Raw genomic sequence first — 16,473 nt, 5'->3', positions numbered from 1 at the left:
AGGTGGATCAAAACATCACTAGGTACCCCATGAATATACACAATTACTATTTGTCAACTAAAAAAGGTAAAATTTAAAAATCTGAACCAGAATACAACTGTATCTATCAATACACTTTTTAAAACACAGGAGGAATGTTTTTGCTGCTATTTAATCTTCACTCAGTTTCACCAAAAACTCAACAGGTATGTAGAATGTGGAAGTCCTAAAAGCCACTGCAATAGCTTCCACTAAAGGAGATCACTGCAGCAAAGGTTTCAGCTTCTTTCTTAAGATGCTCATATATTGCTAAGGCTTTCTCTTTAATTGGGAGAAAGTTTATCCTGTTGTTTTTTTTTTTTTTTTTTTTTTTTTTTCTTTTCTTTATTGAGACAGTGTCTTGCTCTGTAGCCCAGACTGGAGTGCAGTGGTGCAATTTCGGCTCACTGCAAGCTCCACCTGCTGGGTTCACACCATTCTCCTGCCTCAGCCTCCCGAGTAGCTGGGACTACAGACACCCGCCACCACGCCCAGCTAATTTTTTGTATTTTTAGTAGAGTCGGGGTTTCACCGTGTTAGCCAGGATGGTCTTGATCTCCTGACCTTATGGTCCGCCCGCCTTAGCCTCCCAAAGTGCTGGGATTATAGGTGTGAGCCACTGCACCCAGCCCCCTGTTTGTTTCTTTTGTATTCAGTCGAAATGCTCAATTTTTCCTGTTTACTGCATTCTCACAAATTCTAATGCACTGGCAATTATTTGTGCTACTTTTTTTTCCCCTTCAGAGTCATCCCCAATTGTATGACACACTGACTCTTTTAATTCATTTGTGAGTATTGACATCACAATCTCTCCAAATCCTTTAGTTTCAGGATTTTCTTTGATTGTTCAAATATTTCAGAATTTGCTTACTAACCTTATGATAATCAACCACTGAGCCTCCACTGACATTTTTAGAATTAACTCTCCATTTGTAATTAATATAAAATATGTTGCTAGCCAGGAAAATATTTCTAAACTTCTCTTCTTGGTGTTACTTGAAAATAAGAACAAAATATTTACTAGAAAAAAATGTCATGCAAAATCTTGTTCTGTATTCTCCTGAGAAATGTCAATCTGATTCTTGATCTGTTCTTTCAAAATTTTGTAAATTTCCTTTGACTTCGGTATTCTTAAATCTCTACAATGCGTTTAAGTGTGATGAATTCCTCCCACTTTATCTGTCTTCTTTGACACCCTTTGAGTCCTTTTAGTCTGTCTTTTTTCATCATTAACTTAATTCAATTCTTGGTCATTAATTCTTCAAATATTTCATTCCTTGTGCTCATTTTTTCCATGTCCTTCTGAGGCTCCAGTCATACCTATGAGTGTCCTTTTATTGCTGAGTGCCATTTTGCTTTGCTTTTAAATTTCCCATCTCTTTATTACTTCACCACATCTCCTGTGAGAGTTCTAGAGCTGGCCTTCCAGTGCCTCAGTTCCACACCAGGAGCTGTACCCATTCCGCTGCTTAATTCAATTAGGAAATAAATTATTCCGCCTAATTTAAAAATGCATATTTCAGAAGCCAAAGGGAAACCAAGGTTTTCCTCACCCCAGGGCCTGTCAGCTAGGGCAGGCCTGTGATCTAGAATCAGCCAGCCAAAAATTCCACCCAGGATGGCTCAAAGAGACATAGTCTCAGAGGCCGTGGAAGTGTCAAGGACACAATGCTGACAGCTAAACGCGAGAGGTGGTGCCGGGATCAGTCCCTGTAGTGTGACTTGATTGTGTGCTTGTTTATTTAACCCCTCTTGGTTCCCATTCTGGGGTGGATTCTCCAGCCTTCTCCTTGGTTCTATAATCTAGCCAATTTCCTTTCAATCGTGTATTTTTTCCTGAAGTCGTATGAAGTTGGACTATGTTGTTCATAACTGATACCATAGGTGACAGAAGTCGGGATATGGGGGAAGTGCAGGACAGGTGAAGCACTAATTTCTTCCTCCTACATAGTTGGGACTCTGTGGATACTGTCCTAAGGCACGGTTCAAAAAAGCAGGGTAGAAAATATATTACTTACAATTGTGAAAGTAATGACTGTTAGAATGACAAAATACAACTAATCAAATTTAGGAGAGGAAAATGGATTGGGGTAAAATGAGATAGTCCCCAAACCTGATGAATGGGACTCAAAGGCTACAGTTTAAAGCTGATAAGACAAGAACGAGAACCAAAATCTTACTATTTAGAGTCATAAAAAATAACCAATAAAAGAACTAACACAAATGATAAGATACAATTCTATCCAGTCTGTGGGACTAATAATGGAAGGTGGGAGTGAAAAACGTTGCTGTTTATTTTCTATCTGTCGTTTTCAAATCATTTTTAGCCATGCTCATATATCACATTTTTAACACTTCACATCTCTCAGCTACACCACCACAGAGCATATCACATAATTAAATGTAAGGCCATTAATATCTAGACACACACACACACATACACACACACACACGGATCCAGCTGCAACTCTAAGAATGCAAATTACAAAAGATTCAATTACATAAGAATCAATTCAAGAGTATATATTTGCCTTCGGATTTGTTTTCTTTGCTAAAACACAAAGCAGTCTCATACCCATCGTAAGGTAAACTGTGTACAGAAAAAGAAGAAAATCAAATCCCAAAAGGTGATGTGGAAAATGCAATAATTTTTTCTGCTTTATTGAGGAATGATTGACCAAAAGGGTATATATCTACAGTACACAACGTGTTTTGACATATGTATACACTGTGAAATGATTCCCACAATCAAGTTAACATATCCACCACCTCACAATTATCTTTGTTGTTGTTGTTAGCGAAAACATTTAGCATCTACTCTCTCGCAAATTTCAAGTACAAGATATGGTTCTATTAACTGTAGTCACTATGCTGTACGTTAGATCTTCAGAGCTGATTCACTCTGCCTAACAGAAACTGTACCCTTTGATAAACATCTCCTCATTTCCCCCATGCTCCCAGCCCCTGGCAACCACCATCCTACTCTCTGCTTCTGTGAGTTTGGCTTTTTGAAATTCCACACATCTGTGGGGTCTTACAGTATTTGTCTTTCTGTATGTGGCTTTTTTCAGTTAGCATAATGGTCCTCCAGGTTCATCCACATTTTTTCAAATGACAGGGTTTCCTTCTTTTTTAAAGCCGAATAACATTCCATTTTGTGTATATATACATATATACATATACATATGTACACCACATTTTCTTTATCTGTTCAAATGTTAAAATGTGATATTTGAGCATGGCTAAAAACCATTTGAACAGTACAGAAAAGTAGACAATGAAACAGATACACATACATGTATACACGAAATTTTCCTCATCTGTTCATTTGTTGATGGACACTTAGGTTGATTCCATACCTTGTCACTAAGAAAAGCAGATCATAAACTTTGATCTGTTGTGATTTTATTTTATTTATTTATTTTTTTTTTTTTTATTGAGACGGAGTCTCGCTCTGTCGCCCAGGCTGGAGCGCAGTGGCCGAATCTCAGCTCACTGCAAGCTCCGCCTCCCGGGTTCCTGCAATTCTTCTGCCTCAGCCTCCTGAGTAGCTGGGACTACAGGCACCCGCCACCTCGCCCGGCTAGATTTTTGTATTTTTTTAGTAGAGACAGGGTTTCACCGTGTTAGCCAGGATGGTCTCGATCTCCTGACCTCGTGATCCGCCCGTCTCGGCCTCCCAAAGTGCTGGGATTACAGGCTTGAGCCACCGCGCCCGGCCTGTTGTGATTTTAGATCTTAGATCCCATCAATACCAAATCTGAAAGATTAGTTGCCTATTGCCTGTGTGTAAAAATACTCATAAACTTGAGGGAAGTTCCACAGGCTAATCCTAGTTTGAAGTCTTGTAAGTATGAACAATGAGATACTTAGGATTTACTGGAAAGAGCACAAGACTCGGAGTCAAAAAATTTGGGTCTGCCCCATCTCCATTATTTACAAGTTCATGATCTTGGGCAAATCATCACTCCAGCCTGAGTTTTGTCACCTATGAATTGGGGATAAAATTGCTAACTGCATAGGGTTGCTATTAAAATCAAATGAGATAATGGACTATATATAAGATTGTCTGGTAAAATGTAAAGCCCAATACAAATGTTAAATACTGTTGTCACTATTACAACAACTGGTCACAAAGGACATCTGTAAAAAAAGTAGAAATGGCATAATGAAAATTCATCCTAATAAAAACAAATAACCAAGCACAAGCACCTTTCTTTTTAAAAGGAATGAATATGATCCTTCCCAGGACACAAAATATGGTACTTGACCTCACACAGCTCACGGTGGCAGTGGAACCAGTCTCCCGCTGTGTGATGACTGATACCCACACGTGCCCAGCAGGTACCTCAATTCTCAGCTTCAGGTAAGAAAAAGATATGTTTGAGAGAATATATTAATGAACAGATTTTCACTTCCTTGATCACAGGAAGTGAAAAAAAAAAGTTTAAGAACATCAAGTGTTGTCCTTTGGATTTCAGATTCCCTGGAACTGAAACAAAGAAGGCTAGAAAGAAGGTAGAGAAAGAGGGGCGTAGAAGAGTCTGTAGAAAGAGGCATGGGGTTCCAAGGAGGGAAGGACAAAGCTAGCTCGTTAGGAAAGTAGTGTGTTGTAAAGGAAAGAGCTTTGGACCAGGAGTCAAGAAACAGCTCCAGTCCCAGCACTGCCAGAGGCTCTCTATGAAACCCTGGGCAGGCCACTGCCCCTCTCTGGGCCTCGGTTTCTTTACCTATAATACAAAGGAGGCATCATAAAACCAGTTACAGCAGCTACTCAATCATTTACAAAATATGTATTAAGTGTTTATTATGCGATAGGCAGTGTTCTAGTCACAGAGACATGGGAGAAAATAAAAACAGACATGGTTCCTGCTGCCATGGATCTGGCATTCTAAATGATCTCACTCCAACTCAAAGACCTGGCACACTAGAAATGACTGTGGGCTGTGGTGAGGCCACAGTAGACAGGCACAATGGCTAAATGACTGAAGAGCAGACAGCATGACCTCTTCAAAGGCAGTCTATTTTTTTTAAGCAGAAGCAAGTGCTCCTCACTCTCATGTTGCCCCACTCCAGGTCCTGGGCCTTGGAGCTTAATACAGATCACGGCATCCAACAGACTTTTATTCTGAAAGCCAAGGTTAGGGCTCAAAGAAACTTCCAGAAATATAAAGATGTTTTGTTTTGTTTTTCAGTTAGATAACTAGACTCATTACAGCAGAGAAATGGGGACATTATTTGATACTTTTTAAAAAGCATATCTAAAATGACTAACATTAATGTACAGGTAAAATTTCATAAAAATTAATGATCACTGTAATTGTTCCTAATCTCTGTTTTCTATACTAGGAAGAACACAATTTATATATGAATTATTTGCTACATGAAGACAGAATTGTTCCTAATCTCTGTTTTCTATAATAGGAAAAACACAATTTATATATGAATTATTTGCTATACATAGAGAGAATATAATACCTCTTTTACCAAACATGAAGCCCTAGCCTTGATTTCTGTGGTACATTAAAAAAATGTACTTTGCATTGCCAAAAGAGTAATAGTATTGAGTTTTGATCTGTATTTTCTGTTGCTCATTCATTAAATTGGTGTAAAAGAAGGAAAATCTTAAAAGACATGGAAGGCAGCTCCCTTACAGACAGCTATCAAAAGAGCGTCCCAAGAGTGCCCTGACCACACTTTTCTTCCCAGATCATGGGCCCCAGCATCTCCGAGCACACACTGTCTTCCACAGGATCTTCTGACAAGTCTGCTTCACCCTAGGAATCCCCATGATCAATATGAGAGAATGAAGAGAAGGATAGGCCGCCATGAGTGTCTCCCAGATGAAGACACTGGTGAGATCAGGAGGATAAGTCTTGGAGGTGATGGAGAAGGGGCTGGCCACGATATAAACCAGGTGAAGTAAGAGGAAGCAGCCCAAGGACTTCAGGGCAGTGATGTGAGCCTTGGCCCGGGCATCCCTCCTACCAGCTGAATGGACCTTCATCTTCCTGTGGTGTGCATACAAAGAGACAATCAGCATCCCAGAGGAAACAAGAAACACCATTAAAGGCAAATAACTTCCAGAATTGAGCTGAAATACATATAGGTACTGCCAGTGTTCAAAGGGATAACGAATGCTGCTGTTTCCTTGGGGAGGATGATGGATCGTTAAGCCAAATTTGACTGTAAGTAACAAACTGATTATAAAGTAACCCAGAAGGCACCAGAGACTCACGTTATAGGCCCTCTGCTTCAGCCACAAGTAGGCAGGACGATCAAAGGTGGTGATCTTCTTGCAATAGAAGACACTGAGGAAGGTGGCAAACCACAAGCTTGCCTGGCTTACCAGGACCCAGAAGACACTAAGATAGCGGAGCCAATGGCTGCTCTGGAAAAGTGGAAACAAGCTTAAGTCCAAAATGATCAGCCACTGCAGGAGAAACCGGCAGCCAGCCAGGCCCAGGATAATGAGGTTATATGAGGACCAGCTGAATTTTCTGATCCATTCTCTAAAACTCCAGACCACAAGGACTCCGTTTCCAATTAAACCGATGAGAAATTCAATCACGGCCACCAGCATCAGCAGTCCTAGGCCAGCGCTCAGCATGACGGGGGAGGGGAGGCTCTCACTGCTCCTGGCTGAGCTCAGATCCCCTAGCAGTGATAACACACCAGGGTAAATTTGCACACCACAAAATCTGGATTTGGCCTTGTCCTTCTGTAATCTGTCTTCAAGCAAGACTGAACAGCTGTGACGAAGAACAGAGAGGTTGAAAGTTACGAGACCATCTGTATTTGCATCTACATGAATGAACTCTGGGTGTAGAGCCAGAGATTGCCAACAGTACCGTAGACACTGGCTCTCCATCTCAAAGGTCATGGGCCAAAGTCTAGACACCAGGATATAATGTAACAAGGCCCCTCAGCAAGAAAGACCAAATCAAAACATGCTCAGGTGCTATATAGTGCCAGTTATGAGCTCATATACATACAAAAAAAGAAATTTTTTTTCATAAAAACAACATTGAGCCGGGCATGGTGGCTCACACCTGTAATCCCAACACTTTGGGAGGGGCCAAGGCGGGTGGATCACCTGAGGCCAGGAGTTTGAGACCAGCCTGGCCAACATGGTGAAACCCCATCTCTACTAAAAATATAAAAATTATCCAGGCGTGGTGGCGGCTGCCTGTAGTCCCAGTTACTCGGGAGGCTCAGGCAGGAGAATCACTTGAACCCAGGAGATGGAAACTGCAGTGAGCCAAGACTGCACCACTGCACTCCAGCCTGGGCGACAGAGCAAGACTCTATCTCCAAAAAAAAAAAAAAAAGTAAGCATGCTGAGAATTCTCTATGAAGCTGAAGCTGTAGGCAGGCAGGCCTCTGCCCCTCTCTGGGCCTCAGTTGCTCTACTAATAACTGAATGGATTGTAGGACTAGATTTCCATTCCTTCGGATTAAATTTACAGAGTGCTTATGTTGTGTCAAACTAGTGTACTAGGCACTGGGGACGGTGCCGTTGTAATACACAGTCCCTGCCTCCAGGTGGCATTCATTGTACATCATCTCCACCCAGCTGCAAGACCTAGCACTCTAAAACTCTGGCTGTAGGCTATGGAGGGGCAGAGAAGGTCACGATCTTCTACGCCTAAAAATCTAGATGAGGCTTGAACCGGTCCAAAAGCAGTGTTTCTTTGGTGACTTTCTGATAGAGACATAGTGCCTCTCTCTGCCCACCTGCCCCAATCTAGCCTGGCAGTGGAATTTGCCACAGATCCTGGTAGCCAACTGACATGTTTCCAGAAAGCTAGTCTGGTGTCAAAAAATCAAAGTATCCAGAAATATAAAGCAAGGTTTTTGACAGACTAGTTTACTACCAGTGTTGAGAGGCTAAACCACATAGAAAATTGAGATAATAATTTAGCTAATTCCCCTAAGAAAAGTGCTTGCCTAAAAAATATCCAGCAATTAACATACAGGTTCACCTCTTTTTAAAATACATTAGTTTCAAATTATAGCTATTTTCTACTTCCTTTTATCAAAAATATAGTGTATTGGCAAGGAAAATTGGATTATCTGCAGTAGTTTTTTAAAATGTGATACTTTCCATGCAAAATATGAAAACTCAGTTTTGACTTCAGTAGTTTGTTAAAATAATGTGATTTGCATTTGCTTATAGAGCAATCAGGTCCAGTTTATAGCCTGTTTTTCATGTCACCCTTTCATTTTGTTTCAAAATCAAAGAAGAAATGAGAAGAATTCAGAACAAAAATTTTATTTTTCTAAAATCTAGTTATTTCTACTGTTGTCAATGATACAGTTAAGGACCTGATTAGATCCTTCTCCCAAGCCATGGCCTCTACAATTTCCAAACACATATCAACTCCTACAGAATTCTCTGACAAGTCTGATTCCTCATAACCATTACAACAGAAGAAAGTGAAGTATAGACAGCCATGAGTGTTGCAGAATTGGCAAGAATGGTGAGATCAGAAGGAGGTTAGAAGGTTATGGAAAAGTGGCTGGCCAAGGCAGAAACCATGTAAAAGGGGAAGTTCTGAGCAATGAGCACCTTAGCTCGAGCCTCCTCCTTACAGCTGTGTGGTCCTCCATCTTCCTGTGATGTCTATACAAAAAGACAAGTGGAGCAGAAACATCACAAATAGCAACCAGTTTCCTGCCCTGGACTGCAATCTATAAAAATAACAGATTTAAAATGGGCTGCAGGATGTTGCTGTTTCCTGTTAATGGTTTTTAAAGCATCCAGCCAACAGGAGCTAAGAAATAAAAAGTGATCTTGAAAGACACTAGCAAAAATCAAAAACCCGGCCTTTTCAGCTACAAGCAGTCAGCGGGGCAAAGGTCATGATCTCCATGCAGCAGAAGCCACTGAAGAAAGTGGCAAACCGCATGTTGGCCTGGCTTACCAGGACTCAGAAGACATCAAGATAATAAGGCCAACCACTGCTCTGGGAAAGTGGAAACAGACTTACGTCCAACATGATCAGCCTGAGTAGGAGAAAGTGGCTACTTACCAGAATCATGAGGATTTACAGGAACTTCTTACAATTTTTTTTTTTTTGACCCATTCTCTAAAACTCCAGACCACAGGGACTCCATTTCCAACCCGGCCAATGAGAAATTCAGCCACTGCAATGGGCATCAGCAATCCTAGGGCAGCAGCCAACGTGGCTGGGGAGGGGAGGGTCTCAGTGCTGAATCAGGAGGTGCCCTGCTTTAGTGCTGATTAACATGTACTGCTCCCGGCTGTGTCAGAATCCCTGAGGATGGTATTAGTATCATGGCAGAGCATTTCACTTCTCACGACTCAGATTTTGTTACTGTCTGAAATCCCTTCTCTGATAAAGATGTTACAACTGTGAACAGAAGAAACGTTCTTGAAGGTAACAATCCCACCTTCACTTACATCTACCTGACACTGGCCTGAGATCTGAGATGAGGTACAGAGACACAATTACAGAATGGCCTTCCGAAGGAAAGAACTAAACTCCAGACAGCCTAGAGCAGTCTCCTGAAATCCTACTTCCACCTGACCTAACTCCACAAAACCTAAGTCAGACATTCTGAGAATTTAAACAGTGGTAAATGCAAGGCAACTCATGTTATATAAAGGAAAAGCATGGGCCGGGCGCAGTGGCTCACATCTAATCCCAGCACTTTGGGAGGCCAAGGCAGGTGGATCGCTTGAGGTTAGGAATTCGAGACCATCCTGGCCAACATGGTGAAACCCCGTCTCTACTAAAAACACAAAAATTAGCTGGGCGTGGTGGCACAGGCCTGTAGTCCCAGCTACTCAGGAGGCTGAGGCAGGAGAATTGCCTGAACCTGGGAGGTGGAGATTGCAGTGAGCCGAGATCGCACCATTGCACTCCAGCCTGGCAACAGAGCGCGACTCCGTCTCAAAAAAAAAAAAAAAAAAAAAAAAGGGAAAGCATGACATTTATCAATTATTTAACCAATATTTATTAATGACTACTATGTGCCAGTCCTCTGTTCCAAGCTCTTGGGATACAGTGGAAAGAAACAAAGTTGCTGCTCTCATGGAGCGTACGTTCTGGTGGACGAGGCAAGTAATTAATGGTTTTAATATGTTTGTAATTTGAATATATAAATATGAGAGCTATATTTACACCTATGCAAAGGCTCATTGCAATAACAATGAAAACAAATGGAAGGATAGGGTGAGCAAACAAGCAAAAACAAGGAGAAGACAGGATAAATATCAACTGCTGAATAACAAATTCTAGGAGAGGTGAGGCAGGAGAGAAATCTGTGAACCACGGCTGCTACTTCATCTCCACAAGGAACTGTTCAGCCTATCAGCATCCACACCAAGAGCTGCAATGAAGGGGTGTATGTGCAGAGTAACAGCCTCCGTGCCATCCACTTTACCAGAGCAACAGTATGGTTTTTACTTTTGACACAACCAAAATGTGTCTGCCATTATACTACCAAAAGTCTTTCTACCAAAGTCCCTTCTATTCATGCTCCTATTCCCCACTGCTCTGAGCCCTCAGCTTCTTTAGCAGTACCTGAACCAAGAAAAGAAAGCTGATGAAAGATCAAGTGGATGCAAGCATCCAAAGAGACCCTCCTACGGACAAGTTATGGCTTTACACTCAGCGTCAACAAAGCAGTCTATAATAAGAATACTAGAATGAAACAAAGAACAAGCATTGGTTTCCAAAACCTGGCACTTTCACCCAAAAAATCACCCTGTCCTTCTACCACTCAGTACAGTTCCATCTTCCATCCCCTATTCTACATCTCTCTTGCAAATCTTCTGTATTCCTGTACTCAAGACTTCTTAAAACTTGTTCTCAGTTTTGCAAAATAGGAACAACAATGCTTCTCAGACTTGTTCCTATTTTGCCACTAGATGGCGTCAAGGCAACGCCTCTGTAGAAGATGTGGCAGTAAACCTTAATGAGCTGAATTAGTTCAGATATTCAGAAACTGAACAGATAAAGCATGTTTTTAATAAGCATGTGTAACAAGAACACAATTTATAAATGTACACAAATTTACAGTCTTGCCAGCTTCCTTCCTCACAAACATGAAGAAGAGGAGTCTTGCTCACCAGTCGTTGCGGCCTTTTTGGTGCTGCAATTTAGGCGTTCGGAGACAGGAGGAAGCACAAACTACACCGTTGAGGGTGCTGTGTGCAGCAAAGACCACAATTCTGAGGAACAAGATGACCAGTATCGGCAACGTTGCTCAGGGCAGGGAAGTGAATAGTGTAAAAGCGGACTAGTGAGGAAACTGCAGATGAGAGAGCGGAAGTCGCCCCGCGCCGCCCCGCCTCGCCCCGCCTCGCCCCGCCTCGCCCCGCCTCGCCCCGCCTCGCCCCGCCTCGCCTGAGGGAGTTTCCCTCTGTCTGGGGTGCAGTGGCGGGATCTCAGCTCACTGCAAGCTCCGCCTCCCGGGTTTACGCCATTCTCCTGCCTCAGCCTCCCAAGTAGCTGGGACTACAGGCGCCCGCCGCCACGCCCGGCTACTTTTTTGTATTTTTTAGTAGAGACGGGATTTCACCGTGTTATCCAGGATAGTCTCGATCTCCTGACCTCGTGATCCACCCGCCTCAGCCTCCCAGAGTGCTGGGATTACAGGCGTGAGCCACCGCGCCCAGCCCGGGGAGTTATTTTTGTGTGCTTTTATGAATACGAAAGTTGGAGGGCTGAGAATTTTTAACTCTAGCAGGCAAAATGTGGGGAACCCTCCAGGAGGTGCAGCATAATTTCCCTCCCTCTGAGTTTGTACTGGACATAATGACTTGCTCCCAACGAACCGAGTGTGGAAATGGGGGGAAAAAATCGTAACTTTACAATGTTCCTGGCAGACACCACCTTCACCAAGTGATCAAGGTTAACGTCACCAGTGACCAGTCATGTTGATATCATAGAACTCCCAACGTGATGAGTAGGGCACGTTACCTCAGTCTAACTGAGAAAAATATCAGACAAACCCAAATTGAGGGACGTTCTACAAAATGCCTGAATAGTAATCTTTAAAACTGGCAGGGTAATTTTAAAAAGAGCTGAGAAATTGACACAGACTAGACATACTAAATGCAACCGTACCATGGTGATGGTAAGCTATAAATATTAGCAGAAACTGGGTGAGGATGATGTTTGAACTCTCTGTACTCATTCTGCAACTTTTCTATAAAATATTATAAAATACAATGAAATAAAAACATTTTCAAAATTTAAATGAAACTCAGATATAATAATTACACTTTTAGTATTGAGAATTACATTTTTAGCATTTAGCAATGAGAATTGTGCATATCCAGAAGATGCTGAGGTGTTCCCATAACACTGCAAGACCATGCTAAGGAAAGGGTCAAGCAGCACAGACTACAGACAGGGCTTTCTGAGTGTCTGCCCATCCAAGGCAAAGAGTTCACATGTTCATGCTAGTACTGGCCCTCAATGGGACACAGGACTCAAGACTAGCTTTCTGTTACATGTATTAATCAATGGGGCACTTGTGGCCATGCAGAGAAAGGCAATGCGTTTTGAAGTCAGACAGATTTGGGGGTGCTCCCAACTCAACCAGTTAGCAGCTAGGTCCTTAGACAAGCCAATTAACCCCTCTGAGCTTCAGCTGCCCCTCTATAAAAATGATAATGTTTACTTCACAGGGCTATTGTGATGATAAAACAAATTACCTAGCCTGTTGCTTCCCAAATAGTCTAATTAGTGTTATTTTTCTTTCCTTCCCTGGTGATTTCTCTCCCTAACTACTACTTTCAATAAAGTCAGAGAACACCTGAAGTCTGTTATTCACAGTATGCAAATCCAGGATGAACTGAGCTACTGATTCTAGACACAGGTGTCCAGTTCTGAGTAATTCCAGAATGTCTGGAAAGCATGAATAAAGAGGAGACTGATTAATCCAGGCCTTTAAAACACATAGAAGTCAAAGATGTAAAGGGGTAGGTGGGAGTTAGGAGAGGTCTTTTCTGAGTAATATCAATGTTTAGCTCTTTCTTCTCTTGAGATACCTGGAGTTCAGATCATAACCATAGTCATTGTCGCATCTGTGAAAGCAGCAAAATCAAGACAAATAATTTTTCCGTATTTAAAATAGGTCAGAAATGTTATCAGACCAATCAAGTATGCACCTGTGTTTAGATATCTCATTTGCAAGCTAGCTGTGCACACACCCAGTCATTTGCCCAGAGCTCCTGACTCCTTCCTGCTGACCCAAGGCAGAGTTGCAGTCACCCCATTTCCCAGACCCCATCTATCCACATAGACATAACACAGAGGACAATCATAACCTGGTGAAGTGATGTTGACCTCATACCTCCACCAGGCATGGGGAGGAGGGTGTACAGACTGCACCCCTCCTCCTGCTATTGACCTTACCCTCATGTCTCCTGTTTCCTCTCCTCTTCTCCCACCCCTATTAACCCATATCACTCTCTTGTTAATTTCTATGCCAGGCAAATTCTTACACAAACATGGAATTTCTTTTCACACTATTTTCCTCATGGAGTAAAACTGGCCTTGGCGTCTTCTCTTAGAGGGGGAAATAAATATATATCTGTGCCTTTCCTTAGACCACAATATCCAAATCCCTAGGGAGTTTTGTCAAATTCCACTTCCCCCTTCCACTCCCACACTCAGAAGGAATGAAAACAGGGTATATAAAATGTGAAAAATAAAAATTCCCAACAGACTCTGACATACTTCTCACCCTCCTGGCTCTCTTTGAGAACCAGTGAACTAGACTAGATGATCCATCTCCAGTTATAACTTGTAAAAAAAATTATATTATTGGAAAATTTATTTTAAATGCCTTCAGTAAGCTTCAATTTCACCTGAAGACTGTAGCTTTTGACGCTACCTTAAAAGTTACATTCCGTTCAAGCTTTAAAAGACCCTTTTCTAGTAATCTTTTCTCTTTTTTAAACACTTGAAAATGGTTCATCAATAGAATGCTAGTAACAATTATCAAGGAAACCCAAAGCCAGACATGTTTAGAAATGTTTAAATGAAATTTAAGCGATATAAAGAAGCTTTTAAAATCCCTGAAATTTTTGAGGGGAAGTTCCAAGATGGCCAAATAGGAACAGCTCCAGTTTACAGCTCCCAGCGTGAGCGACGCAGAAGACGGGTGATTTCTGCATTTCCAACTGAGGTACCGGGTTCATCTCACTGGGGCTTGTCAGACAGTGGGTGAAGGACAGGGGTTGCAGCCCACGGACCGTGAGCCAAAGCAGGGCGAGGCATCACCTCACCCAGGGAGCACAAGGGGTCGGGGAATTCCCTTTCCTAGCCAAGGGAAGCCTTGACAGAGGGTACCTGGAAAATTGGGTCACTCCCAACCTAATACTGCTGCACTTTTCCAATGGTCTTAGTAAATGGCACACCAGGAGATTATATCCCGCACCTGGCTCAGAGGGTCCCATGCCCACGGAGCCTTGCTCACTGCTAGCACAGCAGTCTGAGATCAAACTGCAAGGCAGCAGCAAGGCTGGGGGAGGGGCGCCCGCCATTGCTGAGGCCTGAGTAGGTAAACAAAGAGGCAAGGAAGCTGGAACTGGGTGGAGCCCACCACAGCTCAAGAAGGTCTGCCTGCCTTTGTAGGCTCCACCTCTGGGGGCAGGGCATAGCTGAACAAAAGGCAGCAGAAACTTCTGCAGACTTAAATGTCCCTGTCTGACAGCTTTGAAGAGAGTAGTAGTTCTCCCAGCATGGAGTTTGAGATCTGAGAACGGACAGACTGCCTCCTCAAGTGGGTCCCTGACTCCTGAGAAGCCTAATTTGGAGGCACCTCCCAGTAGGGGCTGACTGACACCTCATATGGCCAGGTGCCTTCTGAGATGAAGCTTCCAGAGGAACGATCAGGCAGCAACATTTCCTGTTCTGCAATATTTACAGTTCTGCAGCCTTCACTGGTGATACCCAGGCAAACAGAGTCTGCAGTGGACCTCCAGCAAACTCCAACAGACCTGCAGCTGAGGGTCCTGACTGTTAGAAGGAAAACTAACAAACAGAAAGGGCATCCACACCAAAACCCCATCTGTATGTCACCATCATCAAAGACAAAAGGTAGATAAAACCACAAACATGGGGAGAAACCAGAGCAGAAAAGCTGAAAATTCTAAAAATCAGAGTGTCTCTTCTCCCCTAAAGGATTGCAGCTCCTTGCCAGCAATGGAACAAAGCTGGATGGAGAATGAGTTTGACAAGTTGAGAGAAGAAGGCTTCAGAAGATCGGTCATAACAAACTTCTCCAACCTAAAGGAGGATATTCAAACCCATCGCAAAGAAGCTAAAAACTTTGAAAAAAGATTAGACGAATGGCTAACTAGAATAACCAGTGTAGAGAAGTCCTTACATGACCTGATGGAACTGAAAACCATGGCACAAGAACTACATGACGAATACACAAGCTTCAGTAACCCATTCGATCAACTGGAAGAAAGGGCATCAGTGATTGAAGATCAAATGAATGAAATGAAGTGAGAAGAGAAGTTTAGAGAAAAAAGAGTAAAAAGAAATGAACAAAACCTCCAAGAAATATGGGACTATGTGAAAAGATCAAATCTACGTCTGATTGGTATATCTGAAATTGACAGGGAGAATGAAACCAAGTTGGAAAACACTCTGCAGGATATTATCCAGGAGAACTTAACCGAACCTAGCAAGGGAGGCCAACACTCAAATTCAGGAAATACAGAGAACGCAACAAAGATTATCCTCGAGAAGAGCAACTCCAAGACACATAATTGTCAGATTCACCAAAGTTGAAATGAAGGAAAAATTGTTAAGGGCAGCCAGAGAAAAAGGTCAGGTTACACACAAAGGGAAGCCCATCAGACTAACAGTGGATCTCTTGGCAGAAACTCTACAAGCCAGAAGAGAGTGGGGGCCAATATTCAACATTCTTAAAGAAAAGAATTTTCAACCCAGAATTTCATATCCAGCCAAACTAAGTTTCATAAGTGAAGGAGAAATAAAATCCTTTACAGATAAGCAAATGCTGAGAGATTTTGTCACCACCAGGACTGCCCTACAAGAGCTCCTGAAGGAAGCAAGAAACATGGAAAGGAACAACTGGTACCAGTCACTGCAAAAATATGCCAAAATGTAAAGACCATCGATGCTAGGAAGAAACTGCATAAACTAACAGGCAAAATAACCAGCTAACCTCATAATGACAGGATCAAGTTCGCACACCAAATATTAACCTTAACTGTAAATGGACTAAATGCTGCAATTAAAAGACACAGACTGGCAAATTGGATAAAGAGTCAAGACCCATCAGTGTGCTGTACTCAGGAGACCCATCTCATGTGCAGAGACACATATAGGCTCAAAATAAAGGGATGGAGGAAGATCTACCAAGCAAATGGAAAACAAAAAAAGGCAGGGGTTGCAATCCTAGTCTCTGATAAAACAAACTTTAAACCAACAA

The 16,473-nt window shown here is 42.4% G+C and overlaps 1 protein-coding gene across 1 annotated transcript; it reads right to left on the bottom strand.

Moving 5' to 3' along the window:
- Positions 1-5,405: 5,405 nt before the first annotated feature.
- TAS2R5 (taste 2 receptor member 5) lies at positions 5,406-11,269 on the bottom strand. The gene is made up of 2 exons (XM_023184865.1): positions 11,120-11,269; positions 5,406-6,770 (listed from the first exon to the last, which is right to left on the bottom strand). The coding sequence occupies exon 2, from the start codon at positions 6,626-6,628 to the stop codon at positions 5,729-5,731; it is 900 nt and encodes a 299-aa protein (XP_023040633.1). The 5' UTR covers positions 6,629-6,770; positions 11,120-11,269; the 3' UTR covers positions 5,406-5,728.
- Positions 11,270-16,473: the final 5,204 nt, after the last annotated feature.

This window comes from Piliocolobus tephrosceles, chromosome 8, assembly GCF_002776525.5.
Source record: "Piliocolobus tephrosceles isolate RC106 chromosome 8, ASM277652v3, whole genome shotgun sequence".
In the NCBI taxonomy this organism is placed as follows: Eukaryota; Metazoa; Chordata; class Mammalia; order Primates; family Cercopithecidae; genus Piliocolobus; species Piliocolobus tephrosceles.
This window is presented reverse-complemented; position numbering and strand designations above follow the sequence as displayed.